The sequence below is a fragment of the Oryza brachyantha genome, chromosome 4 (assembly GCF_000231095.2).
Source record: "Oryza brachyantha chromosome 4, ObraRS2, whole genome shotgun sequence".
Lineage (NCBI taxonomy): Eukaryota > Viridiplantae > Streptophyta > Magnoliopsida > Poales > Poaceae > Oryza > Oryza brachyantha.
Window position 1 is genome coordinate 19,477,542 of NC_023166.2, and position 27,144 is coordinate 19,504,685.

The 27,144-nt window shown below is 44.3% G+C and overlaps 5 protein-coding genes and 1 non-coding gene across 11 annotated transcripts; 4 read left to right on the plus strand and 2 right to left on the minus strand.

Annotated features, from left to right (window-relative positions):
* The first annotated feature begins 673 nt into the window (after positions 1-673).
* Positions 674-6,176, plus strand: LOC102704795 (3-oxoacyl-[acyl-carrier-protein] synthase III, chloroplastic). Of its 4 annotated transcripts, none has more exons than XR_005811660.1 (9): positions 674-1,183; positions 2,176-2,324; positions 2,927-3,063; positions 4,327-4,429; positions 4,525-4,643; positions 4,835-4,899; positions 4,979-5,195; positions 5,264-5,605; positions 5,683-6,176. XR_005811660.1 is itself a non-coding variant. In XM_006652838.3 (8 exons), the coding sequence occupies exons 1-8, from the start codon at positions 984-986 to the stop codon at positions 5,483-5,485; spliced, it is 1,212 nt and encodes a 403-aa protein (XP_006652901.3). In that variant the 5' UTR covers positions 674-983; the 3' UTR covers positions 5,486-5,874. The 4 variants fall into 4 exon arrangements, 1 of the variants encoding a protein (XP_006652901.3); XR_005811661.1 differs by having other exon boundaries at positions 5,264-5,551; XR_005811659.1 differs by having other exon boundaries at positions 675-1,183; positions 5,264-5,536.
* A 143-nt stretch (positions 6,177-6,319) lies between these two features.
* On the minus strand, positions 6,320-8,708 carry LOC102705066 (1-aminocyclopropane-1-carboxylate oxidase-like). Its single transcript, XM_040523407.1, has 3 exons — positions 8,312-8,708; positions 7,818-8,139; positions 6,320-6,856 (listed from the first exon to the last, which is right to left on the minus strand). The coding sequence occupies exons 1-3, from the start codon at positions 8,701-8,703 to the stop codon at positions 6,593-6,595; spliced, it is 978 nt and encodes a 325-aa protein (XP_040379341.1). The 5' UTR covers positions 8,704-8,708; the 3' UTR covers positions 6,320-6,592.
* On the minus strand, positions 6,373-6,446 carry TRNAE-UUC. Its single transcript has one exon. It is a non-coding gene; the product is annotated as a tRNA-Glu (tRNA).
* A 667-nt stretch (positions 8,709-9,375) lies between the features above and the next one.
* On the plus strand, positions 9,376-15,337 carry LOC102705429 (probable cyclic nucleotide-gated ion channel 5). The gene is made up of 9 exons (XM_006652840.3): positions 9,376-9,460; positions 9,941-10,094; positions 10,390-10,479; positions 11,039-11,603; positions 11,762-11,974; positions 12,490-12,782; positions 13,910-14,021; positions 14,103-14,339; positions 14,415-15,337. The coding sequence occupies exons 3-9, from the start codon at positions 10,415-10,417 to the stop codon at positions 15,096-15,098; spliced, it is 2,169 nt and encodes a 722-aa protein (XP_006652903.1). The 5' UTR covers positions 9,376-9,460; positions 9,941-10,094; positions 10,390-10,414; the 3' UTR covers positions 15,099-15,337.
* A 235-nt stretch (positions 15,338-15,572) lies between these two features.
* Positions 15,573-19,370, plus strand: LOC102705714 (pentatricopeptide repeat-containing protein At1g80550, mitochondrial). 2 transcript variants are annotated; one of them, XM_040523648.1, is made up of 2 exons: positions 15,573-18,043; positions 18,731-19,370. In XM_040523648.1, exon 1 carries the CDS (start codon positions 15,665-15,667, stop codon positions 16,994-16,996), a length of 1,332 nt encoding a protein of 443 aa, XP_040379582.1. In that variant the 5' UTR covers positions 15,573-15,664; the 3' UTR covers positions 16,997-18,043; positions 18,731-19,370. The 2 variants fall into 2 exon arrangements, with proteins under 2 accessions (XP_040379582.1, XP_040379581.1); XM_040523647.1 differs by having other exon boundaries at positions 18,736-19,370.
* Positions 19,371-23,743: 4,373 nt separating this feature from the next.
* Positions 23,744-25,274, plus strand: LOC102706000. Of its 2 annotated transcripts, none has more exons than XM_015836485.2 (5): positions 23,744-23,895; positions 24,019-24,062; positions 24,171-24,267; positions 24,923-24,990; positions 25,104-25,274. In XM_015836485.2, exons 1-5 carry the CDS (start codon positions 23,820-23,822, stop codon positions 25,263-25,265), a joined length of 447 nt encoding a protein of 148 aa, XP_015691971.1. In that variant the 5' UTR covers positions 23,744-23,819; the 3' UTR covers positions 25,266-25,274. The 2 variants fall into 2 exon arrangements, with proteins under 2 accessions (XP_015691971.1, XP_040379638.1); XM_040523704.1 differs by having other exon boundaries at positions 24,174-24,267.
* The last annotated feature ends 1,870 nt before the right edge of the window (positions 25,275-27,144 follow it).

Sequence of the window (27,144 nt, forward strand, 5' to 3'; positions counted from 1 at the left end):
TTCCTTCATTTTTTTTATACCTGTGATTTAAAGGGGCCCTAATTGTGTAGTATATGTTTATGATTTGGAGCTAGCAGTTGGCTATACTACTAAACTTGCTCTTAGAGCAGGTACAATAGTAGACTATAAACCATCTATAATCATATTTTAAAGAGATAAAAGAGAAAAGATGTGGCAGTGGCTAGTAATTTATAGCTAGCTATAACATGGGTTCAGAGACGCAGCGTATATATAAAATGTGGGATCATATATTAATATTTTATAGCTAACTATTATATAAATTGGCTATTAAATTGACTATAAATAAATTATACCTAGTAATTAGCTATACTATTGAACTTGCTCTAAGACAATCGGCATTTAATCCAAGCCTCCAAAATCATCGATGCACGAAAGAAATGTACTGGGATTTAAAAAGATAGGAAACAAATATATTAAACTCTGTAAAGGTAAAATGTGAATGTGTCGGTGTTTGAAAAAGTAAAAAAATGTTTCAATTTTCTGTGAGAGATATACTAAAATAGTTTATTTTCTGTAACGGAGAGTATTATCGCGCATGGAAAATGAAGAGAAAGCACGCACGCCCAGGTTGAACAGAACACCTGGGTCGCGTTTGCTGCTCCAGCCAGCCCATAGATTGTGTCATCAGTCATCACCCACATCGCTCGCGCCCCCATTAAAAAAAAACCCTCCTCCCCCTCCGGGCGGAGCTCCCGAAGCTCTCCCCTCTCGCGCGGCCCCCACCCACCCCTCGCAACCATCACCGCTGCCCACCGTTCCCATCGCCGCCGCCGTCCCGCTCCCGCGCCTATATCATCGCCATCTCTCTCCCTCCCCTCGCGTCCATGCCCCTCCGCTCGCCGCCATTGACCGGGTGATTCGCTGCCTCCTCGCTCGTCCCCACACTTCCCCCCACCCGAGCCCGAGCCGAAGCCGCCGTCGTCGTCGTCTCCGCCGCCGCGAGATCTCCGGCTATTTCAGCTATGGTCGCCGCCTCCGGCCTCGCGCCGCCGCGGCTGGTGGCGGTCTCCTGCCCGCGGGCGGCGCGCGGCGTCCAGCGGCTCGGTTTCCTCCGATCCGCGCCGGTGGCGTCGGGGCCCGCGGCCCCGCAGCTCCGGTGCTGCGCCTCCACCGTCGACGACGGCGTCGTCTCCGCGGCGGCCCCCAAGCCCCGCCTCCCCAGGTAAAACCCCCCGCAGTGCCTCTGTGCCCGTGACTCATGAGCAGTGGTTTAGGACTTGGGCGGCGATATGTGGTTGCTCGTGCGAAAGTTGCGCATCCTACAGCTGTTCACCTCCTCAGAAAGTGCCATTCGTGTGTTGCTCCAGCGCGAAAGGTGTTCCGTTAAAGTGATTTTCCTTTCCGTTGGTTTTTGTAGGAAATGGTGTGGTTTTTCAGGTGGTATGCCGTTGATTTATCTTGGGTTTTAGTAATTTAAATCAGTCATGCTGCTCAATGTGCTTTGGCTGTTTAGTGGTGGAGGGTTTTAGGTAGGGAATTTGCCGCTGCCGGTGATGATTCCGCATTTATTAGGTGGGTCGTATCGGATGGTTGGTCCGCTTGGCAAAAAGTGCCTCCGGGAGTTGCTTCCTTGTACTCGGGGTTTATGTGGGTTTCTTATTATCGAAATGCAGTAGTATGATGTATTCAGATTGTTATTTTCATTAATGATGTGAAGTTGCTTCAACTTGTTTAGCATCATTATGTTTGACCGGAATAGACCATCTAATGTATAGTGCAAGAGATGGTACCTCATGATTTCTCTTGTCATAGGCCAGTATTCTCATTAAATGTGGTGGGCAATGATGCTGTGGATGTACCTTACATTGAGGGGGTGATTGTTTGGCTAGGAAAAGACAAACAATGTATTTGCAAATGAAAAATAATTTGTAAATATAATTTTTATGTACGTGTTTTTAGTGATCTAAAAGCCAAAGCTGAAAAATAAACTAAGATGAAAAACCCTAAAATCTACTCCAAAACTAAGGTTGAAAATTTAAATTTTGGCTTATAAGCATAAGCAAGAGATGGGGTTGTGAATTGGAGTGCTATTCTTTTGGTTTGTCCAACTGGACTGGTTGGATTTACTTGGTGATCTGTATTTTTTTTTGTTAAGGTGTTTTAGTTATTTTGGACTGTGGAATGAACTCTCTTGAAATTAATGGAAACCTGTAGGGTCATCGGTATGGGTTCGAAGCTCATTGGGTGCGGTTCGGCCACTCCATCACTTAGTGTTTCAAATGACGACCTTTCAAAAATAGTTGAAACATCAGATGAATGGATTGCAGCACGAACTGGGATTCGGAACAGGCGAGTTCTGTCAGGTACTTTCGCTTCACCTTTTTCCATCCTCTTTCATGACAGGTTAGTTTTATTAGGGCCAGCTGTTCCCTCTCTGGGTAGATGCATAGCAGTTCTCTGTGGCTGTTTCTTTCCTTCTGTTTTGGTTATGTAATCGTCATGGTTTATTGGTACATTACGTCACCATTGATGATCAGAGTGTTTTTACATCATGGATTTGTTGATTCTATAATGGTTGTGACAGATTATAGATGAATATTTGTTTCACTACGAGGCATTTTTTGCATGTATGGTCTAGGCTCAACAGCACCATTCAGATACCATGGTTGGCAGACTATTATATGAATTAATTTGCTGTCACAAAAAGGAAATCCTGTAAGCTTATGTCTTGTTAGTTGTTACTGTTCCATGATTCTATATAAACAGACTGGCACATTTCACATATTCATTCTAATTGTGTGAATTTTTAATACCATAGATGTTAATAACTCTACTCTTAAAAAAGAAGAATAACACAATTGAAAGCTAGCATCTTTGTGTTTTGACATTTTTTTAGAACAACAGATATTCAGGTGTGCAGCCACACATCATTTTTTCAGGAGTAATTTCTAGTTTTCATGTTTAGGAAATGAAACACTGCGGGAGCTTTCAGTACAGGCAGCAAAAAGGGCACTTGAGATGGCTCAAGTAAATGCTGATGATGTTGACCTTGTTCTCCTTTGTACATCTACCCCAGATGATCTGTTTGGAGGTGCTGCTCAGGTATTGCTAGAAAATATGCATTAACATTGTAGTAGTTGTCATTCACACCTTTTCTCAGTACTTACTAAAAATATTAAGTATATCTCAACCTATTGTATATCTTCTAAAATCAGCAATGCTTTGCATCCCCAATTGAAAATAAGAATATTAGGATGCTAATGGTGATTATGTTCTGTTGTTTAGAATAATGATATTGGCCCCGTGTCCATTTACTCAATCATCTTTGTATGTCTTCACCTATGGGTATTGTGTGAGCCACTGCTTATTCCTAGTTTTGATTGAAGTCATCTCACTCTTTATACCACAATCGGAGTGGATTGAGATGTTCTTTAGTGTTAAACTTTGTTCAATGAATTGTTGTTCGATGCTCCTCTAGTACTAAATATATTTCATGCTGGACATTGACAGCCTTCAGTGTACTCCTTTCACTAGTCTCTGTTGTGATTTTTTTATGGCCCTGGAATGGTAAATGTGTATTCTAGTGTTAATCATGATGTATGTACCCCCATGGACCATAAAAGATACTTCTATTACACTCCATCTCGTTTTTTTCCTGTATTTGACAATCTATTCTCATTTTTTGACCATTAATATATAAAAGAAAATTGAGATTGATCGCCTGGAAACGGTATCATTAGATTTTTTTTGTGGAAAAGTTTCATAATATTATATGATTTATAGCTATTAAAAATTTGTCAAGAAGTTGTTGAGGATCATGATAATGGCCCAAACACCGTATATTCTTGACTTTCTTTACAACTATTTTTATATAGAAGTTGCTTAAAAAATCAAATAAGTTCAGTTTTCAAGTTTATAATAATTACTAGCTTAATTAATCATGCGCTAATGACCTACCTTGTTTTGTGTGTGGCTAACTATCAATTCCAACTTCACTTTATAACAGAGCCTAAAGGATATATTATGAAACTATGTTTCTAATGAATCTAGCAATAACCATGTGAAATCTTGATAGTTTTTGATATACTGATGATCAAAACTAATATGTTTGGTTGAGCGCTTATAATATTCTATATGTAGCGTCAGATGGAGGAGCTATAATCTACATTTTTCTTATTTCCTTTTGTATTTGATTTTGCTTATTATTTCAATCGCCTTGATTTGGATCTAGATCTACCAGTAAAACTATAAATTCTGAGCATGAATGGCTGAATGCATTTAAATTCATTAACTTGACTGCTCTGCTGTTCTCTTTTTTCCGTTTGGATGTGCACAATTAAAAATATCTGGCCAAAATTTAATCAGGTGCTGGCGGAGGTGGGGTGCACAAATGCATTTGGCTTTGATATTACTGCTGCCTGCAGTGGGTTTATTATTGGTTTAATCACAGCTACTCGTTTTATCAAAGGTAACTCCTTTTTTCCCTTGTGGGTATTATTGGCTATCAAATATTCACAGGAGGTTGTTGTCACCTTGTTGGATTAATATATGTCAATTTTGTAGGTGGAGGCATCCAGAATATTCTAGTAATTGGTGCTGATGCTCTTTCGCAATTCGTGGATTGGACAGACAGAGGTACATGCATCCTCTTCGGTGATGCTGCTGGTGCTGTTTTGGTTCAGGTATTTACTATTTTCGCTGACATATGGATATGCTTTTGACAACTAAATAAGTTTTAACATTCCCATTCTTAAGTTGGTTGTTATAGGTCATTGTTGGGCAAATACTGTAATCTATATATGGCAACACTGTAGTGGTAGCACATTGTCTTTTACACAATCTTTTGTGAGTTATTTAATTCACAGTTTTTCAGGCATGTGGTGCTGATGAAGATGGCTTGCTGGGTTTTTGTGTTCAAAGCGATGGCCATGGGCAAAAGTGTGACTTCTTTTTAATATATATTAAGATCACATTTCTGCTACAATGTTTTATTAATTTCTCTATTTACCTTCTTTAGGCACTTAAATTGTGTGTCGTCACATGTTGAATCTATCCTGTCCAAGACCAATGGTGTCCCTAACTTCCCACCTAAAAAAGCATCCTTCTCGAACATTGAAATGAATGGAAAGGAGGTTTTTCGCTTTGCTGTGCGATGCGTTCCACAATCCATTGAGAAGGCATTGGAAGAGGCTGGTTTACCTGCTTCCAGTATTGATTGGTTGTTGCTGCATCAAGTGAGTATTTTATATTGATGAAATTACTTTAACCAGATGCATAAATCTAATGACCTGCCGTTTCACAGGCTAATCAGCGGATTATTGATGCGGCTGCCAGTAGGTTGGATATCCCATCCGACAAAGTTATTTCAAATCTTGCTAATTACGGAAACACAAGTGCAGCCTCAATTCCATTAGCATTAGATGAGGCTGTTCGCGCTGGCAAGGTGAAGGCAGGTGATGTTATTGCAGCATCTGGTTTTGGTGCTGGACTTACATGGGGTTCAGCAATTGTCAAATGGGGCTGATCATTCTGCACCGTGAACAATTGCAACAAACCAACAGTTCCGAGATTTCATGTACGTGGCCTAGGTGTAAGCCTTCCAGGGGTCAATTTACCCTTTCGTTGTCTGACATTTTTTTTTTCAGTAAGTTTCTGTCATTTTGCTTGCACATGAAACAGTGGTGCGCCCTTATTCATCGATTCCTTTGGCTCGTTACACAGATTGGCTGTCAATGTGGTTAGCAGCAACTCTGGATTGTACTACTCCTAGCTCTTTGTAGTTCAAGTGGCTCGTAGAAATATTTACATCTGGGATTGAACTTAGCTGGCCATGAGAGAATATTACATTGTAAAGTTACTGGGCCTTGTGCGCCCTGAATTTTTTTTTATTGAACTGTGGTCAGCGTTCTGGCACCGATTAATAAGCATGTAAGAAGTGATGGATATATGTTGTAGCTCAATCCTGAATTAATGCTTCTTAGTGGAGTTTGTTGCTTTCACTTGCTACACTCCAGTACATGTTCTCTTTGATATGTGCGTAGTGTGTGTATGCCTGTATGGCTGTTCCCCCAGATATGATACTTTTGACGCATGTTTTTGTCTTATTTTTACATGCTTTTCAGTGTAAGCCCTCTCAGAACTGTCGTAGTGTAAACATGGAACTGCCAAGAATTTGAACTGTTGTAGGGAGACATGTTGATAAGGATGATGAAATGTGACCGGCTGGAACTGGACAAGCACTGATAACAAATGAGACAAGAGGGGAATAAAAGCTGAAAAAACAAATGAAACAAAAACGAAAAGTACTGAAAACTGGTAAACAAATTAACAAGAGGAAAACGAATACTGAATAAACAGAAACGAAACCGGAGGGGTATTGGAAAAAAATGAAAAAACAAATAAACAAAAGCATTCCATTGCCGGGATTTGAACCCGGATCGCCTGGGTGAAAGCCAGGTATCCTAACCGGACTAGACGACAATGGAATAATGTAATTCAGGAAACACAGAATTTTAATATAAATAAATACGATAAATGGTCCATTGATTAGTCCCCACCGATGAATTTACTTCCATCCTTTTTTTTTTCACGCATCAATGGCCTTTATTTCTTCGTTGTTTCGTACGTAAAGCTAGATTGCATAGTGGGTGATGTTGACGACGTCCTCGGGCCTTGCTGGCGGGTGTGTCTTGTTCCTCATCCGCAGCTGCTGGTACTCGCTGTAGAGGAACCTCCTGTACCGCGGCGCCTCCCCGATCTTCTCCGTGTACTCCGGCAGCGGCTCGACCCACCTGTCGCCGTGGACGTTGAAGAAGAAGGCCAGCGAGTGCCTGTGCACCGCCGGCTTCCTCACCACCCGGTGCGTCGCGCTCTTCATTTTGCCGTTGGTCAGCACCTGTAAACGATTCAGATTCAGTGATATTCTCCCGTGACATTCTGTCACTGACATGTGAGTCCTGTATGTACCTGGACCCACGCGAAGCTCGCATGTCAGTGATAGAATGTCATCGAGAATGTCACGAATCCGTGTCCACCTATAAATAGGTCATGGGGGTGATTCTTTGACCATTAAGTTTCTTTTATAAAAAAAAGTCACTATATTTACTAACGAAAAATAACTTATAAATGAAGATTTATATACTTATATTTAGCGATCTCAAAGCTTAGGTTAGAAAATAAACTCCAATAAAAAAACTCTAAAACTAATTTTAAAGTTAAGATTACAATTTAAATTTTAACTTATAACCATAAATATAAACGGAAAGGTGAGATGCATTATGCGGTACTCCCTTCGTCCTAAAATAAACTAATCTTTCACTTTTTAGCTATAATATTTGACGCTCCATCTTATTAAAATTTTACGATTAATATTTTTGTTTTTATTAGATGATAAATTATGGATACTACTTTATACGTGACTAATTTGCTTTTAGTTTTTAAACAAAATTCAAATAAAATAAACGATTAAACGTTAGACACTGTCAAATATTTGCTTTATTTTGAGGCGGAGAGAGTATGGTACAAGAGGATCAACCAACGTCGTCATCTAGCTAATAAAATACTGTTGAATATATTGTCTGCTTGCGTTGTACTGCTAGCGCCTCGTGAACTGTGATAAAGGTTGGTGTGTTTGCACACATGTTTTGTTACTCCCTCCGTACTGAAGTACAAATATTTTTAGATTTTAAGCTTTATATCGTATAAATATTTCTTCATATGATTTAAATTATTTTAACAATTTTAGAGTTAATCAGATGCTTAGAAATGAATCTAATTAATTCAAATTTTAAAAACTATTCACTGAAGTTTCTAGAAAACGATTTTACGTTGGAACTAAGCGAGTAGTCGATAATCACCTGGATGACATCGCCGAGGTTGACGATGATGCTGCCTTCAACGGGGTCAGCGGGTACCCAGACGCCGTCCTTGAGGACCTCGAGGCCGCCGGCGCCGTCCTGCAGGACGAAGGTGATGCAGTTGCTGTCCTCGTGCTCGCTGATGCCGTTGTTCTCCTCCGCCGTCGCCGGGGAGTAGCGCAGCGACGCCATGAAGTCGAAGCTGCGGTCACCGTTGTACTCCTTGAGGAAGCCCGGCGGGAGGCCCATGGACTCGTTCAGGATTTCCTGGATAAGCACTCCCAGCTGGGTGAGCTTCCCGAAGCACTCGTCCAGTGCCTCCCTGATGAACAACATGACAAGTGAAGTTATTTTTTTAGTTGAGACAGGAAAACGAAGCGGAAATGAATCGGTGGCTTGAATCTCCCTCAGAAAAATATGACAAAAAGGTTGAGGCTTTTTGGGTAGACAACTACAATCCCAGCCAAAATTTCACTCTTGAGCTCTTCACTGACCTGAACCCGGTTGGTTCATCGGGGTACAGGTTGAAGCCGAGCTGAGGATCAAAGACCAGCAAGTATTCGTTCTTGTCGGCCGAGTGCGCCGGCTGCCGCGCGTAGCCGGCGGGGAGGGGCGCCCCGGACCCCTCGACCGGCCGGACCTTGGCCTTCTCCTCGTCTGGCAGCGCGAAGAACACGGCCGACAGCTCTAGCACGCGCGCCGTCAGCTCGGGCGGCACGCCGTGGTTGACGACGCGGAAGAACCCGTACTCCCAGCACGCCGCGCGCACCGCCTCGGTCGCGCGGGAGACGCCGCCGTCGCCCCCGGCGGCGACCAAGAACGGCGCCAGGTCAACGACGGGGAGCGCGTCGGCGTTCTTGCTGGACATGTGCTCTCTCTTGCCCATCCGTGTTTCGATCTTGGCGCTTAGCGGGAGGAGCGATTGCGATTGTATTTACCTGCAACGCTGCAAATGAAACAGTGTCGAGACCGCTTGAGATGCTACTACCAGTGGAATTTTTTGGATTTTTAATTAAAAAATCACAGATCTAACTGAGGAAAGTGAACATATAACGATGCTAGGTGAATTTTTACGTCTTGACCCACCATTACATATGGGTTTTATGCAAAAATACAAAATTATCGCTCACGTCAACTTTTCGATTAACCATATATATATAACTTATGTAACAATTTAATCATGAGTACTGCCTTCTCTTTTATCCAAGAGATTCGAGGTCGAATCCTCACAATTTTTGCTTATAGAAAAGAGTGGCAACGAGCATTGAGCTAAGATAGTCATGGTTAGATATGTGATTTTTCAAAATGGAAAAAAATCAATTTTATGAAATTATTTAATAAATAAAGTTAAAAATCCAAAAAAATTACTACTAGTGAGAGTTAGCAAGGCCGTCGCGGCCTAGGTTGCTACGGCCCGGCCCATTTTGGAAGTCATCCCCACACTCTCGTCTCGGCCCAACCGCCCTGTCCGTCTCGTCGCCTCTCTCGTTGACTGCCTCTCGTCCTCGTCTTCCCCACGGCGAGCGGAGCGACCACCTCCCCTTTTCGCTCCCCCCCCCCCGGCGGTTGCTCTCCCCTTTTCGCCGCCGGTCCCTCCCCTCTCGCCTCGGGGCACCCATCCGCGCCTCCTCCTCGGCTTGCAGGTGAGCAACAACCAGCCATCGACGTCTCCCCGTCCTCAATTTATCGTACTTTGGGGAACTGCTGTGTCAGAATTGGTGGTAGTTGGTTTCGGTTTGATGTGATCTGCTCGTTGTGTGTGATCACGTTCCGGGAGCCTTGATTCGTGCCCTTGCTCTGCGCGTATGGATCTAGATCAATTAGGACGGAGGGGGCCACGAGGAGGGTAGACGGCTTCCATTTTTGCTACTAACATAGAGTGGGTTTAGTTTAGTTTGTATTGGCATGGAGGTTAGCTTGGGACAGTGAAGAATCATGCACGTTTTTAGAGTTATTTGTTTGCTTATATAGCGGGCCGCTCGAGTTTGCTATATTTAGTGTTTGTACCGTTGTCCTCCTGTTTCCCTAATTTTATTTTTACTACCATCACCCTTGTACCATGTGTGCAATTTGCTACTGCCTTAGCTTATAGCCATTCTTCATAATTGGTCAATTTGGATCAGGGTGTTTTGCGCTTGGACCAAGGGCAGCTTTTCACAGCACGACTCGGTGGAAATGAATGCACATCCCATAAAATGATTGCTTGATTTGCAGTTCTTGGAGCTGTAGACTATTATTTTGTCCAGTTTCACCACATGTGCTTCTTGTTTGACAGAGGTATTGCTGCTTCCACTTATGTTGTTATTATAAGTTACAATCTGTGAAAGACAGCATATACTCCAACATATAACTTTGTGCAATTAGATTCAAGGATTTCCTTATACAGAAATTCGCGGAGTCAGGCTAAACCTTTTCCACTTCACCCTTGACCCTTCAACTGTTGTGTTAAATTCTCTGAGTTACCTTCCAATGTTTTCTTAGGTGGTTCTGCCATGGTTTTGTGTACATAATCATGCTTACATTAGCTATCACAATTAAATTGTTCTGTTGCTAAATACTTTACATTTAACAGGATTTACTTTGTGCAACCTTCCTGTATGACAATGTTTGATCCTGCTCACAAAACTCAATACATCGATGGGCAAAGAGAAATGTTTAAAAGGTTCATTCGTTTACCTTAAATGCAGTTTTCCTATGTTTTCCCATCTTATACCAATGTTCTCTGGTCACGTCTTATTAGTTATTGTCCTTTCTCCAGTATGAAATGGAAATCCTTTAACTTTGCTCTGTAACAACGAATACTTATGAGTTTGTTTCTTCTATAGTTTTCTCTCGATTTTTTTTAATTGAAACAGTATGGATAAAATCTCTTATTTAAAAAAATTTCCAGAGACATTATTGCCAACTGTTTTATTATGCAGTCCTATATGGTTATTTTTTCTTAGGTTGTACAGGTATTTGGCTCTTTTCTTTCTTATTACTTAGGTTTATCTATCAGAGTCTCCTAATTTTGTGTTCCTTGAACAAAAACACCAAATATAGCCTAAGAATTAGCCAGTGCATTTAAGTGCTCCTTTCTGCTAGAATGGTTCAGTTTAAAAGGACAATTTCATGTTTTTATGAAACATTATATGTTTGACAATTATTGTTGTGCATACAGCGTTGTTATTCTTGTTTTGCTGTTGTGATTATTTTTTAATCATATCTGAGTAATTATACAGATTGGATGAGTCGAGTCCTAGGTCATCTGTGCCTTCTGAAGTGGGAGGGAGGAGCAGCCTGAGGTTCAGCATGCCTAGTTTTGGTTATGGTTCATTTAATCCCATAAGATCTTTCTTGTCAGCGCTGAGAAAGGGCTTTGGAAGACTCAAATCACTTACATCTAGTGCTCCTAAGACAACTTTAGCGGAAGACCTTAAATCTTATAAGAAGACTATATTTGATCCTCAGGAAAAATTTCTCTTTCGAATGAATTGGTTTTGCTTCCTATCATGTGTTTTTGCTGTTGCCGTGGATCCACTATTTTTCTTCCTACCCATCATCGACGACAAGTCAAATTGCATTGGCATAGATAAAAAATTGGCAGTTACATCAACAATAATACGGACAATTCTGGATTTGGTCTATCTCATCCGTGTATTTCTTCAATTCCGCACTGCTTATGTTGCTCCATCTTCTCAAGTGTTTGGAACAGGTGAGCTTGTGATTGATCCAGTGCGAATTGCGATCCGGTACTTAAAGGGTTACTTTGTAATGGACTTCTTTGCGTTGCTACCACTTCCACAGGTACACTCTTTCATTGTTTGCATCACAATTTATAGCATCATATGCATGCCTTTGTCAGATATGATTTCTATTGCTTCACTTTCTTTCATGTCCTGAGCTGTGCCTAGTTCTAAGCATTTTTCCCTGTTTCCTTGAACTATGTTGCTGGTAATCAACAGATTGTTGTTTGGAGATTTCTCCATAGTTTGGATGGTCCAGATGTACTGTCAACAAAAAATGCATTGGTTTGGGTTGTGTTGATTCAATATATTCCAAGGTTGCTAAGGATTTTCCCTGTGACCAAAGATTTGAAAAGGACAGCTGGTGTTTTCATTGAAACTGCTTGGCTTGGTGCTGCTTACTATCTTCTATGGTTTATGTTGGCTGGCCATGTAAGTATTTCCTGTATTCTATTTATGCATCTTCAGCTGTGAGCATCTTCACTTGGAGGGCATTATCGCAATGATAGTTTGTTTTCCTTCTTTTACAATATGATGAGAGCCTGGACTATTAACAGAGTTGATTTCTTTCTCAATTTTTTTCAGAACTTGTCCTTAGACTTCTAGCATTGCATAGAAGACTTTGAAATTTGTTGCATTTGATAGACAAAAAAACAAATGCACCATATAGTCCACTAGTAATTATTTGTACTCTTGAGGTATCAAATAGAATAGTTTTAAAGATTTCGGAGCACTTTAATTTTGTACAACACTCTGAGCACTGCCAATTTATTTAGAAAATCTGTATTTTTTCATGCTATCAACTTTAGATACTTTCTGCCTGTCATTATTGCCAATTTTTTCTAAAAGAAATTTCAGCATTATTCATTGACATTATCTTGCAGAATGCTGTAGACTATAACGTTTCCTGACATATTACGCCTTTTCATTTATTCTATTTGGTGCAGAATGTTGGTACTCTGTGGTACTTTTTGACCATAGAGCGTGAAGATTCTTGCTGGCGTTCGAACTGTCATATCAATGATGGCTGTGATAGAAGCTACCTTTACTGTAGCGCCAATCATATTGGCAACTATACCAGTTGGCGTGATAACAGCAATGAACTCCTTCAAGCATGCAATGGTACTAGTTCTTTCAAGTTTGGTATATTTGAACAAGCGCTGGTGTCTGGAATACTTGGTCCAGGAAATTTTATCTCTAAAATCTGTTATTGCTTTTGGTGGGGACTACAAAGTCTAAGGTAATGGAGAATAATTGGTCTCTCTGATGACTATTATATAAGAAATATCTTGTGATGCAGAATCCATTAAATGAGTGATTATGTATGAAATGCAAGAGTTTGATGGCCTTAGTTTGTGTAAAGTGCATTATTCGCCACTTTCTAAAGGAACAAAATATACCAGGATGCTGCTGTTTTGTTCTGCAACATTTCATTTTCTGCATAACGCCGATTCTGACAATTTGGAACTTGAGTATTGTGAGGGAGTTGGGGCTAGTACTATCAATTGACTACTTATTTACCATAATGGAACCAGTGCCACTGAGCACATCAAATGGTTGTGCTCTGCATTGAACGATGAAGTGACATACAGAGAATGAGTAGATATAATTTTAATATGATTTCACACAAGCATGATTGTTAGAGATAAAGATATAAACGGTTACAATATGATTTTAACAATTCATATATTTATCTCTAATAATGATAGGTGATATGTTATTTTTAAAAAGATACAAAGAATGGCATGGTTCCGAGCTAAAATGCTGACCAAGTGTTGTGCAAACCATATTATTACTAATATGGCTGGTAATTTAAAGTTGGTCTATTTGCAATTTAATGTTTTAAAACAAAATTTATCAATTTTAAGGATTGATTCTTTTGGTCACTAAATTTCTACCAATTCAAGCTGCCTAGTAGTAGTATCAGTAGCAGTAGTTGGCAATTTTCCAAGATGGAGGAGGAACATGGCAGACTGCGAGGAAATGATTTTGTGAGTGAGCTTTATCTTTTGGGGGATCTGGGACATTTTTCTCTGGTATCTAAATATGTGTTCTATAGCTAGTCGTTATGTTTGTACTCCCTTAACGCATGACTTAGAACTGGTGGAACACTTTTAGGTTTTATGGAACTTTAATAGACATTTTCCTGTTTTTCCCGTGAAATTAATTTTGTGATATGTAATAATATACTGCAGGAACTGGTGATAAAATTGTACCTCTAAGAATGTGTCAGACTGTCAGTATCTAAACGACCAATATCTGAAACCAAAGTCTTACATGTCTATATGGCTTTATGTCCATATGGTAATATTTATGGTCCATCTATCTTAGTTCTTATAACTTAACTTATGTTTCCATTTTCAATAGTACCCTCGGTCAAGGGCTTCAAACAAGCATATATCCTGGGGAGGTGTTATTCTCTATTGCAATTTGTGTTATTGGGCTAATTCTTTTTGCTCTCCTCATCGGTAACATGCAGGTAGAGTAAAATAGTACTCAAATGCTTTATTTAATTCTTTTCAGCCTTTTTCCTCTGGTTTATTCTGAATATTTTTTTCAGACCTACCTTCAATCAGTTGCGATACGCCTTGAAGAGATGAGAGTTAAGAAACGTGATGCTGAGCAGTGGATGCATCACCGTTCACTGCCGCCTCAAATAAGAGAGCGAGTTAGAAGATATGAACGCTACAGATGGTTGGAGACCAGAGGAGTAGATGAAGAAAATTTGGTTCAAACTCTTCCAAAAGACCTTCGGAGGGACATAAAACGCCATCTTTGTTTGGGTCTAGTTAAAAGGGTTAGATATGTCTGTCCAGGTATCTTTAAAACTTTCAGCAATTTTGCACTGAGCATTGTCCTTTTTTGCTGGTAGGTACCTTTGTTTGAGAATATGGATGACAGATTGTTGGATGCAATTTGTGAGCGATTAAGGCCTACACTATACACTGAAAATGAATACATTTTGAGAGAAGGCGATCCTGTGGATGAGATGCATTTCATACTCCATGGCTGCTTGGAGAGTGAGACCACTGATGGGGGGCGAAGTGGATTCTTCAACAAGGTCCAGTTAAAGGAGGGCGCTTTCTGCGGTGACGAGCTGCTCACATGGGCATTGGATCCTAAATCTGCTGCTAATTTCCCGGCTTCAACTAGGACAGTGAAAGCTCTTACTGAGGTTGAGGCATTTGCATTGTGTGCCGAGGAGCTGAAATTTGTTGCCAGTCAGTTCAGGAGGCTCCACAGCAGGCAAGTTCAGCACACGTTCCGGTTCTATTCCCAGCACTGGAGGACATGGGCAGCCTGTTTCATCCAAGCAGCATGGCGCCGCTATTACAAGAGGAAGATGGCCGAGCAGCATCGCAAGGAAGAAGAGGCTGCAAACCGGCAAAGCAGCAGCAGCAACCACCACCCTAGCCTCGCAGCAACCATCTACGCATCTCGCTTTGCAGCTAATGCACTCCGAGGAGTTCATAGGCTCAGAAGCAGGGCCAGCCCTACTATTGTCAGATTGCCGAAGCCCCCAGAACCAGACTTTGCCGTCGATGAAGCTGACTAACCACAACAATGGCACTAAGTGTCTGTAGTATAAGCTGTGGATCGGAAGGATCATGTAGATCATGTACAAAATTCAAATGCAGCCAGCACGGAGTTTTGCTTGTGAAAACCCTGTAAGTTTGTAACCACGGCCGTGAGCCTTAGCTGAATACAGTGTACTTGTAGTCTGGTACTGCTAAATCAGATTTATAGCCTACAGAAAATATGCAGAGGTGAATCCTTTTCTTGTGTTTGTGTTCAGCCTGGGCTTTCTGCTTCCAATGTGTTTGCCTTTCGATTTCTTCCTCTCATTTCGTCTATGGATAGTGGATGCTACGAAAATTTTCATGTTTTCTTCCTTTTCCTATCTGAAACCAAATCTGTCATGTTTTCATGAACTAAACTCCCGTTTTTAAGCGAATTTTGACGATATCATGGAGTGAAAGCCTGAAACGCCCGGTTTTACGCCATTTTGTTCGAGATCGTGGATAAGTCGAGCCGGGGTGAAGAAGACATGAAAGACAAGAGGTTTAGGGAAGGAGTGCTGCCCGCACGCGCGGGCGCGGCGCTCTCCACCATCTCCGCGAGATGATTTCCCTCGTGCGCCGCCGCCGCCTCGCCCTCCCGTTCTCCACCCTCCACACGGCAGTCCCCGCCGCGGCGGACCCGCCGCCTTCTCCTCTCGACGCCACGGCGGTGCTCGAGACGCTCTCCCTCTACTCCAACGACTGGCGCCGCGCGCTGGAGTTCTTCCAGTGGTCAGCCTCCCCCGCGGGCGCTAGCGTGCCACCGACCCCGGCCACCGTCGCTCGTGTGGTTGACATCCTCGGGAAGCACTTCGAGTTCCCGCTCGCCACTTCCCTCCTCGTCTCCCACCACGACCCGGCGCGCGGAGACCCCTCCTTCCTCCGCCCCGCCCTGCGCTCCCTCCTCAACCGCCTCGCCGCCGCCAACCTCATCGACGACGCTGTCCGCGCGTTCGATTCCACCGCTGATTCCATCGGCTTGCGGGACGAGGCCTCCTTCCACGCCCTCGTCGACGCGCTCTGTGACCACCGCCGCGTCGACGAGGCCCATCACCTATGCCTAGGCAAGGAGCAGCCGCCGTTCTCACCAGTAACGAAGACCTACAACTTGCTTCTCCGGGGTTGGGCTAAGACCCGCGCCTGGGCGCGTCTCCGCCATCTCTGGTTCGACATGGATAGCCGCGGTGTTGCCAAGGACCTCCACTCATATTCCATCTACATGGATGCCCTTGCTAAGTCAGGCAAACCGTGGAAGGCCATCAAGGTGTTCAAGGAGATGAAGCAGAAAGGCATGACGATCGATGTTGTTGCATATAATACTGCAATCCACGCAGTTGGGTTCGCACAGGGAGTTGATTTCGCCATTCGGTTGTACAGGCAGATGGTCGATGCTGGTTGCAAGCCAAATGTTTCCACTTTTAATACGATTGTTAAACTATTGTGCAAGGAAGGAAGATTCAAGGAAGGGTATGCATTTGTTCAGAATATGCACAGGTCTGGGATTGAGCCTAATGTGCTCACTTACCATTGCTTCTTCCAGTATTTGAGCCGCCCTCAGGAGGTCCTCAGACTGTTTGAGAAAATGTTCGAGAGGGGTTGCCGGCCAAGGATGGACACATATGTGATGCTAATCAAGAGATTTGGGCGGTGGGGGTTCCTTCGACCGGTGTTTATTGTGTGGAAAGCAATGGAAGAGCAAGGACTCAGCCCAGATGCATTTGCTTACAATGCCCTTATTGATGCATTGCTGCAGAAGGGAATGGTGGACTTAGCTAGAAAGTATGATGAAGAGATGCTTGCAAAGGGACTTTCACCCAAACCAAGGAAGGAGTTGGGGACTAAGCTGCCAGGAGCAGAGTCTGACAGTGATAATGCATTGGGTGGTGTACTTTGAATACTGAAAGCTAGACATGAAGAGTGGTATTATCATTTCTGTTTACTGCTAGACTAATGTAGGCTGATTTCAACAATGATAAGATGATTCCCATTCTTCCTAAAGATTAGCTGTGTTATGTTCAAAACTTGAAAGAGAGAGATTTTGTGTACATGGGCTTAAACATTGGAGTAACTGATAAAATGGATAGTGTTGCATTTACTGTCAACTATTGCACAAGTGTTCACAGAGATAACATGTGAAAGAGGAAGCTCTACACCCTGATATTCTTCCAGACAGTGTGCATTGTTGTCTTTCTGCAAAAGCATTCATGGACATGGACACATGGTCATATACTCATATGTGCAAGAATTATGATGGTATCCTCACTAATGGGATGATTTCTCTGTTGCCCAAGTTGAGGATAGAGATAGACCTGGGAAGTGGGCACTAGGATGAATTCTGAGCTATTGCTACTCACAGTTATCATATGATTATTCTGGCCAATTTATATGATGACATGCTGATGTTTCTCAAGGTAGAGAACCTTGTCTCAGGGACAATCAATAAAAAGAATTACGTTGAACTGAAATGAAATCAGTGGCAGTGGTAGCTCTCATCTTTGCAGTTTCCACTTGGTTGCTATCTGAGAAAAAAGAATGATATTAAGGACATCTGATGTCATGAGTCATAACTATAGGTTAGAACAGTAGCATCTCTTGCATATAAGATCTATGATTTATTCATACAAATTGCAGGTAAACAACGGATACAATACTGAAGTCTTCTTGATTGTTGATTCCAGTACTATCCTATGCAAGAACTGTTGTGACATCATGAATAGTATATTGAGTTATTATTCACTCGATGATCTTTCTACTGGCCCTTGATATGGTAGAGCTTGAATTTGTGCCAGCTTGAAACAGAACTTAAAAGTGAAAACTCTTTATTCCTCTGCAGTTTCTCTGTTACTCTATGTCCAGCTAGGAAAATTTACATGAAGAAGGATTCCCGTGTTGCTTGTTTGCCTGTTGCAACATTTGGAACAATTTAACCTAAATATTCCAGGTGATTCTCGAAATCTCCCAACCACCCCAATTATATTTGTGATATGCATTGCACTGTGAACTCTTCACTTCTGTAAATGTTCAAAAGCTTAAAATTCTCTGTAGCAACCAATTCTTCCCCTTGCTTCTAGTTTTCTGATGGGCTAAGTTACAGCAAAGTGTGTCGAACCCACAAAGTATCTTGTGGATTCTCTCAAGGAAGTTTTGTGCCGAGTCCTATGTTTGCTTTAGAACCAACTTCAGACTTGGTTGGGCTAGGCAATAATCTGCTGGCAAATCAGGTAAAGCTAGTTGTTAGCAGGTACAGGTCTTAGCGGTTGCTCCTGGCTCCTGGGATTTATCTTAGTACAGGCGGGTGTCATCTGGTGCCATTAGCTAACGAACAGTTCAATGTGATATATTCGATATTCTACTCAGTGCACTGAATTACAACATAATAAAACAAAGAAGGGAGAAAACTAGATCGAGACAATCTCAACATCAATGAAAAACCAAATGCAAAGGAGAAATGTCTTAAACTCCCATTTAGGAACTACCTTTTAAATATCAAAGTTATGAGTTGAACACCATTCGTTTGAACCGTCTGGAAGCTCATCACCATTTCTATCATTTTCAGAGATTCAGCACCTGAATGACGTTGATTTTTTGTGTAACAATCTTTTTTTCTAAAATTGGGCGACTTTTCAAGTGCAGGGAGCATAAGAAAGCAGGCGCTTGAGGAGTGACATCAACAGATCTACGGACAGTGGAAAGATCATGACTTTGCTAGGAGGATACTGGACACTGATAATTAATTCTTGGTGCTGCAGCTTCCGAAGTTGATGGGCTTTACAATCTATAGCTTGGTTTTCAAGCTGCATGGAGGATTCACGAATAGTTCAGGAGCAATGAAGCTACAGCCTGCAAGAGAAGATGCATACTACCAGTGCCCATACTTCCCCTAGCTTCAGTATCCTTTTGTCGTTTGTAGTCTGTACCTTCTGCTGGGGCTTTATCATGGCAACGGGATGTTCCAGTCTTTAGCTGCCGAAAACCTGTCAGTTGGAGCCAGGTGCTCACCTGCCCTTAATGGCTTAATACCTCTGCTTTGTGCAGCAACTCTCAACTGTGACACCAATACCTGTCTTCTGTTCCCATAGCAACCGGGTCCGGGTATACACCTTCTAATCGAACAGAGAATGATCTGTGTATATGATCATTAATGCTTGCCCAGAGCCCCCAGACACAGGAGTGGCAGCTACAAATGTAAGACCATGCTTGCTGCTGCAACATTGATCTCTCTCATAATGTGAAAGAAGCAAGTAGGCCTGACGATATATCAACCATGTGACCCGTTTCCTGAACTGGTCCAGGCTAGCTACATACGTCGCCGGTGTTGGTATCCGTCTGGTAGCCGACAGCCTCACCAGAATGGCCTTCTGCCGCCTCCCACGGCCACCGGCGGTCGGTGGCTTTTCGCCTTTTCCACCGGTGCGCCGCGCCCACTGACGCGCAGCGTACTCCGGCCCGCCGGCAGCTACGACACACGTTCCCTACCTGTCTCCGTCGCCGTACCACGGCCTTGCGAATTGCACGACAATACGAGACGGATCGCTCTGTGCGTACGTGCCACGCGCCGCGGCATCGATCGATCGCCAGGCGACCAAGAGGGAGAGGCGTCCGCCGCGCGGCAAGGAAGGAGCAGCGCAGTAATGGCGCCACGGCGAGGGGCGGGGACATGTCCGCGACAGAGCGAGACCCCCCGGCCGCCGCCCGCTGACGATGGCGAAACCGCCGCGCGTGCTAGTGATGCCGTGCGGCGCGACAGGGCGGCGTGCGCGCGCGCAAGCAAAGCGCTCGGCGGGGATGGACGACTGGATCGACCGACGACGCTCACGGCTCACCCGAGATGCCCACCCCGCGCCGCTCGACCGTCCGTCGGCAAGGTCACACCAATCCACCAACTGAGAACGCGCGTAGCATCGCCGCGGTGAACGACGAACGGGCAGTGCCAACGTGACACTGGCTTTGCAAAGTTGCACTAGATGCATCCGCAGCTTTTGTTCGTCGACGTCAGCTACGGTTATTCCCGGGCATAAGCCGGGCAATGCATGCATGCTGCCATATTCAGGCATGCAACCGGCCGGGAAAGTCCGCGTCCACAGACACCCAGCGGCGTCCGGCGTGGCCCTACCTACATACGCGTCCCTCGACATGACTCGTAACGCCGGCGGGCCAAGCAGTACGCGATGGTGGCGACGCTGCCGGCCCGGCGTCTGGGCCGCCCGTCGAAAGGGGCGTCTCCGGCATCTAGGTAGAGCTCTAGCGAGCGGAGGGTACAGCTGGGATAGCCGTCCGGCACCGCCCGGCAAGCCGGGGCCATGGGTCGCCAGCGACAGCGCCGCGAGCTCCGTGCATCCTTCGCCGCGAGCTTTTCGTTGCCCGTACGCATCGCGGCACGTCGGCGCGTGGCTTCGTATGCTGGGGAGCGTAGTAGGACGGTCCCGTGGTTTTGCCACGTTGTGATCGTATAACAGTGCGCCGTGTCTTCCATCCGCGATCGGCTCGATCGACATGATCATGAGACGAAGGTGACGTGTCATCCGTACGCGCCGGGCCAGAAACGAACACTTGGGCTCCCCCAACTTGACGCGCTAACCGCTCCCTCGGACACGTGCTCGCGGCTCGTTGGCTCGTGCAACGAATTTGTCAACTCGACACTGTTGAGAGCATCTATCCTGTCCCAATATTGTCATAAATAGGGACGGATTATGCGTAAAATAAAATAATTGTGGGAACTAAAAACCGTACGTAGTAAGATGAAACTCAAAGACCCTCCTCTTATATATCTATCACAAGAAGAAATTAGTGACAGCTTAAGTGGTTCAATGATCCTAGAGATGATGTTGGGGCTCGAGACTCAGATCTCCTTTTAGATCCGTCCCTAATCTAAAAAAAAAATAACACTTTTGCTATTGATCAAACGTTTGATTTTTTTTAAACACACGTGCAATGTATGCGGGGTTGAGGGAAGGGGCTATATGAATTTTTGATTTGCATGCATGTCTTTAAATTATCATTCAATGAAAATGACCGGATTTGATTGATGGAACTAAAATTTTCAAACATTTAATTAAAAGACGGACAAAAAAATAATTCTTACAACAGTCTTCTCTTAATTACGAAGTAAAATTGTGATCTTTCGTCCATAATTTTTACGGTGATCATGCCAATACTTTAGACCATGATCTTTGCTGTCATGCCGCAACATGTTGATAGGTAGCTCTGCATGCATGGCACGGCCCCTCCGTCTCTCACAGACGTCCAATCCAACCCGGCGCGCATGAAAAAGCGCGACGGCGAGCGGCGCCGCGCGTACGCCGGGGCCGCGCACCTCGTACGTGTCCCGTGCCCCGGGGCCTTGAGCCAAGTGGCACAGTGGCACCACCAGGGCGCCATGCACCGGAAAGCTAGGAGCCTCCCTTTCCCTCCTCCCTCTCGAACGGCGAAGCGTGCGTGTACTACGATCAAACGGCCGGCCGGCCGGCGACGACGACGGCTAGCCGGCTACCAAGCGAAGCGAGCTAGCGATCGAGCTAGACATGCATCAGTACATCACCACCACCACGCACGGGGCTCGTGCATCCGCTGCGGCACTGCGTTGCCTGGGCTTTGAACAGCATCCGGTCAAAGGCCGCCGTCGAGATCTCCCACTGAGAACACCCCCTCCGCCTCCTCATACAGGAGCTGCTGCAGGCCAAGTTCCAACGTGCCCAAACTCCCACAATCCACCTGCACTAACCTATAGCTAAGCTATTCCTACCTCCCAGTTTATATCGACCTGGTCTTCTACTATACTGATCAAATTCAATTAGTACCAGTGGTATCCTCTACATGATCTTCTTGATCATGTTAGTTGCACTGTTAGGGGACAGGGTTCTTGTACATGCCAAAAGCATGCAGGTCCTAGGACAAGCAGTGAAGCTACACCCACAGTACGGGCTAGTACAGTTTCAGGGCTAATACTCGCTAAACTAATCCTCCTTTGTCCATGTGTATTTAGAGACCCTGAATATTCTGATCACAAAGAATACTGTGTTAGATTTCTCCAGCCACAGGAGGATCCAACGTACACAATATTCTAGTGATTATGAGCCTTTATAGGTAGGGCTTAATCAGTTTTAAATCAGTAGGTTAGTACTGATCTCCTAGCATGCACGTACGCTCTTGCCCAAGAGACAGGGGCGCTTGTGCCGGCTTGCAGGGTGATTAACCACAAGATCAGGTGGTAAGTACATCCGCATGTTGGCTGTTTCGGCAGCATTGACTCGGTTGGAACTCGGAATTGCTCACTGGGCACGAATTCGTTCAAACTTTGGTACATTTGGCCGCTGTTTTCTGTTAGTACCTTAGTACGGAACCGTACACAGGGAAATTGTTTTTGCAGGTTATGCAGGATATGTGTATTCCCTTGTCACTGTCTATGGGATCAAAGTAATCAGGCCACCATGACGTTACAAACCCCCCTCTCGCTAATCAACTGCAATGATCAATATGTTCAGCTACAATGATCAGCAATGCTTATTTCGTAATTAATGTCATGCATGGTAATCAGTCAACATGTTCCATATATTACTGTCAAGCTGCTACGTGCTACCCTGTTACCTTTTAGAATAGACAAAAGAGAACTGATCTAGTTCAGAACTTCAGATTTAGAACTACCTTTTTAGTTAGTTAAACAGTCTAACTAGTTTATCTGGTTGTCACTCTGTACTTAGTGCCAATTAACATATGCACAACATACTTGCTAATTTACGATGCTGTTTGATTGAAGTCAACCTAAGTTCAGATGTTCAAGTCAATCTAGAACAGAAGTGACCCCGGACTTTCCAACGAAAAACGTACATCTTTTTTTTACTTCCTCGGGGCTCAGGAGATAGTGACAAAAGTAATTAAGAGACAGATAAATTGAGTTGAGTAGTACAGTATGTAGCACTTGAAGCCTTCTGAATCCGATTTTTTAACAGACAGCGGTAATAAGCTAACCGAACTTGCAAGCAGTTGGGACCATGCTAATGCTGCCACTCCTCCTGGTAAGACTCAGCAACTACAGGAGAATTTGGAGAAAGTAATTAACAAGGAACAATCCTGGTATTAGAGCAAGTTCAATAGTATAGCCAATTACTAGCTCTAATTCATCTATAGCCAATCTAATAGTCAATTCATACAATAATTACCTATAAAGCATTAATACATGGTTTCACATATCATACACATACTGCGCCTTGGAGCCCGTGCTGTAGCTGGCTACAAATTAGTAGCTCGCTACTCTTCTCTCTCCTCTCTTATCTCTTTAAATATATTTACAGCTGACTTATAGCCTGCTATTGTACCTGCTCTTATAACTGAATCAGATCAGGACATGCACAAGGTAAAAATAAATAGGCGCCAAGTTTTGGGGAACATCCTTCCTTAAAAAGTGACAGACCAACCGAAACTCAAGATGCATAGCTGGAATAAAGAATTACAACCAAGTTGTCATTATGCCTAATTGTTTTCTAAGCACTGTCCTAATGGGCAGTTTGGCATATGACTGTGCAGTGGGGCATGAGATTAGGGAGATCATCACAGCTTCTGTATAAATACAAGTTCTCTGAGTCCATTTCGTCTTAGGCCTAGCTTGCTTCCATTCTCTTCTGAGTTCAGTACCCTTCTCACCTTCTGTTCTGCTCACTTCTCATTACATATAGTACATCGTCGCATCTCTTGTGAGGACAAAGCTAGTCTGAACTCCGAACATGCACAGACAGATGAGGTCTTCGTTTCTGCTCTTGGCCTCTCTTGTCCTCCTCCTCCTGGCTACAAGAGCACATGGTATGCATGCTTCATTCATGTCTACCCATCCATCTCCTTTCGTCAGTGGTTCATCTATCAGTGGCGTACTAATTTCACTTGGAATGATCATTGAAAAGCTTTTCTGTATCCTGAATAATGCAGGGATCAGGCCGGACAGAAAATTACTTGAAGCAATCAACAGCAAGGTAAGTGCTAACATAAACATATCAGCAATTCCAGTTGTTCTTCCTGCCAGAAGCAAAAGTCTCAAATATTGACCATTTTCTTTGCATCTTTGTGTGTGGTATGTTCAGCAGGACATCATGGGTGATTCAAAGGCCGAGCTGCCGCACGAGACATCTCGTTTGCTAAACAACCAGCGCTGCACATCCGATGAGCATTGCAACTCAGGTACAATGGAGCAGACGACTCCCAGTACTTCTGTTGTTGCGAAAGATAGCGAAGTGGTCAGTGCGATTGTGCGGTCGTCTGTTCCAAGGTTCCATGAAGATTACTACGGGCCAAGTGGCCATGAACCTAATCACCATTGAGCACAGCTAGCTACATCATCTTTTGCCCCTTCTATTTTAGTAGCAGCAGCAGATTACTGTCTTAGTAGTAGTTCTTCTTACCTCCCTGATCGGTGCTGCGTTTTGGTTGGAAATGTAAAGGGAGAAGTATTATGCAGTTCTTCACCAACTCGCTATGATCATTCATTAGTACTGTGTGCTACTTGAGTTCTAGCTCATTCAGCTCCTGCTCTCTTCCTGATTACCTCTGCTAATTGCATGCATCGGTTTACGTGCGTGGCCCATAGTTCCATTCTCGTCAGTAACGCTACTACTCCACTAGTCACTGATGTCAGGACACATTAGGACACAGCATGAAATCCCACAGTAGAAAAACTCAGCAACACAGTCGCCGAGCCGGCATGCATGAGCTTCTGGGATCTTGTATACTGCTGTAACACAGTAAAATAGCTAGTGACACCGCAGCTTTTCGCATCTTTCACCTTCGTCTAGCAGCTTTAACCCAACTGTGTTTTTTTTTGCGACGTTTGATGCAGGAAAGGCGAAAAGGCCACTGGTGCAGGCAGGCGCAGCAGCGGAGCAGAAGCAACCGCAGCAGCATCAGGTCAGTGCACTGACTGCACTCGTAGCTAGGCTTCCAGAGATTCAGCTGAGCAATCTTGTCTTGTCACGGAATGAAATGGATTAGCTTACCTCCGGCGATGTGAACTTCTGCAGAGCCCGGAGAGATCAGACGATGCCAAGCAGGAGGAGGAGGAGGCGTTGCGACAACCGGAGAAGAAGACGTCGCCGTCGTCGTCGACGACGTACCCTGACATCCTCGACATCGCCGGAATGGACTACTCGCCGGCGACGAGAAAGCCGCCCATCCACAACTGAGTGGCACGCACGCACGCACGCAGTACTAGCAAGCTGGTACTTTCACTGGCTTAGTGCTTGCTGTATTAGCTTTTAGTTTAGCAGTTTAGCTACTAGTAGCTAGCTTAGCCATAGCTAGCTTCTACTAGCTAAGTATAATTAGCTTAGCTAGCAATGCAGTGCGAGTCCATGCTGATCGAATAGAATAGTAGTGCGTACAGCCAGTGACCGATACTGGGACAGCATTGCAGGAAATGCTGCACCTTTTGTGAAGAAGATGATACTACAAAGCTTGGCGTCTCTCTCGTGTATCCCGCGGATGTAACATGCGCGCCTGTGTAACACCGCCCTTTTGACCGCTAGCTAGCTAACTAGTAGCTCGTTTCATCTCTCTCGTCAATCGATTCATTCTTTCACACCCTCCAAATGATACTTATATCTAGTCAGTTCATCAATACGATCACGTTCTAATTTATGTCGATCGTTAGATCCATCTCTTCTAGTGGTGTGTGGTTAATTAATTAAGAGATGCATGAGTTGGTGAGAGAAATTTGTCACATGCATGCCGGGTGGGCTGAAGGATCGAAGCAGTACGCGCGTAATGGGCGCGGCCCGTACGTGCTGGCTCCGTGTCGCCGCTCGAGCGGATAAGCCGATGGATGGATGCATGCATGGAGCCATGGACATGGCACACGTTGCTGTCGCGCGCTAGCGGCGGCGAGACATCGCTGTCCGGCGAGGCGTGAGAGAGAGAGAGATATGCGTCGTGCGCCGACCGATATCTCCTAGCTCGCTCGCCCGATTGGCCGCCGGCCGCGGCGCCGTGCGCGGCCACTCCGTGCGCCGACGGCGATCGATGTCAAGTGGGCCTACGGCGTGCCGGCGCCGGAGGGTGCAGCGCTCGCGTGGTAGACCAGCGGGTGCGGCGCAGGAGGCGGCCAAGACAGCGAGGCGCCATCCGTCCAGCCTGCTCACCGTCTAGCCGGCGAGACGTGGACTCAGCTCGCCGCCCGGTTGGATGTACAGTAGCAGAATTGTGTAGTACTTCGTTCTCAAACCATTCTGAAATATAATGAGCATAAGTTCAAAGAAATATGTATAAGTATGGATGCGTTTGTTACAATAAACTTGACAGGGGAGTAGTAAAGTGGCTGGTTAAATTGCTTTGTATTCAATGAATTCGAAGCGAGTTGTGCAACTGGTATCTCGTCATGAATACCTGCATGTATATGAAGCTGTCAGCTGGTAGTAGTCAAGCATTGGAACTTGGAAGTGTAGTGAAAAATGAATGGGAGAGAGTAACACCAGTATACACTGGGTCTGAACCAACAGCACAGATCATGTATATCTACTGATCTATGCTCATGCTGCACCAGTGTATGTGTTCATGCATGTTACTGCATGTTACTGCCACTGTGCCACTGTAAACTCTGATGTGTTCTTACTCAATCTACCGTGTTGCGGATCGACGTGCAGTGCAGCATGAGCAGAGGGATTAACTAGGTCTTCACTTCTCTTCTGTCGCAGCATGGACGCGTGCGTTGGAATGTGTACTGTTCTAGTTGCAGCTAGCAACAGATACAGTAGTATATACAAGAAGCATACCGGAATGCATGCACATTTGTAGCAGCAAGCTATATCTATATATCCAGTTCTGACGAGCCATTTTTGTTTATTGCTTTTCGATGTGCTTGCGGTATTCTTGTATGGCCATATGCTGACAATTTTGATGATTGCTTGCCTGCCTTCCTGCGTGTCATCGCTCTGAAAGTCTGATCGAATTGGAGACGAAAATTAGTGAGGAGTCACATGAAACAAGGCGGGTATGTATGTTTTCAGAGCTCGCCCATGCTGCCCTCGATTTTTCTATACTCGACAAGAAGACTTCAGACAACCCGCA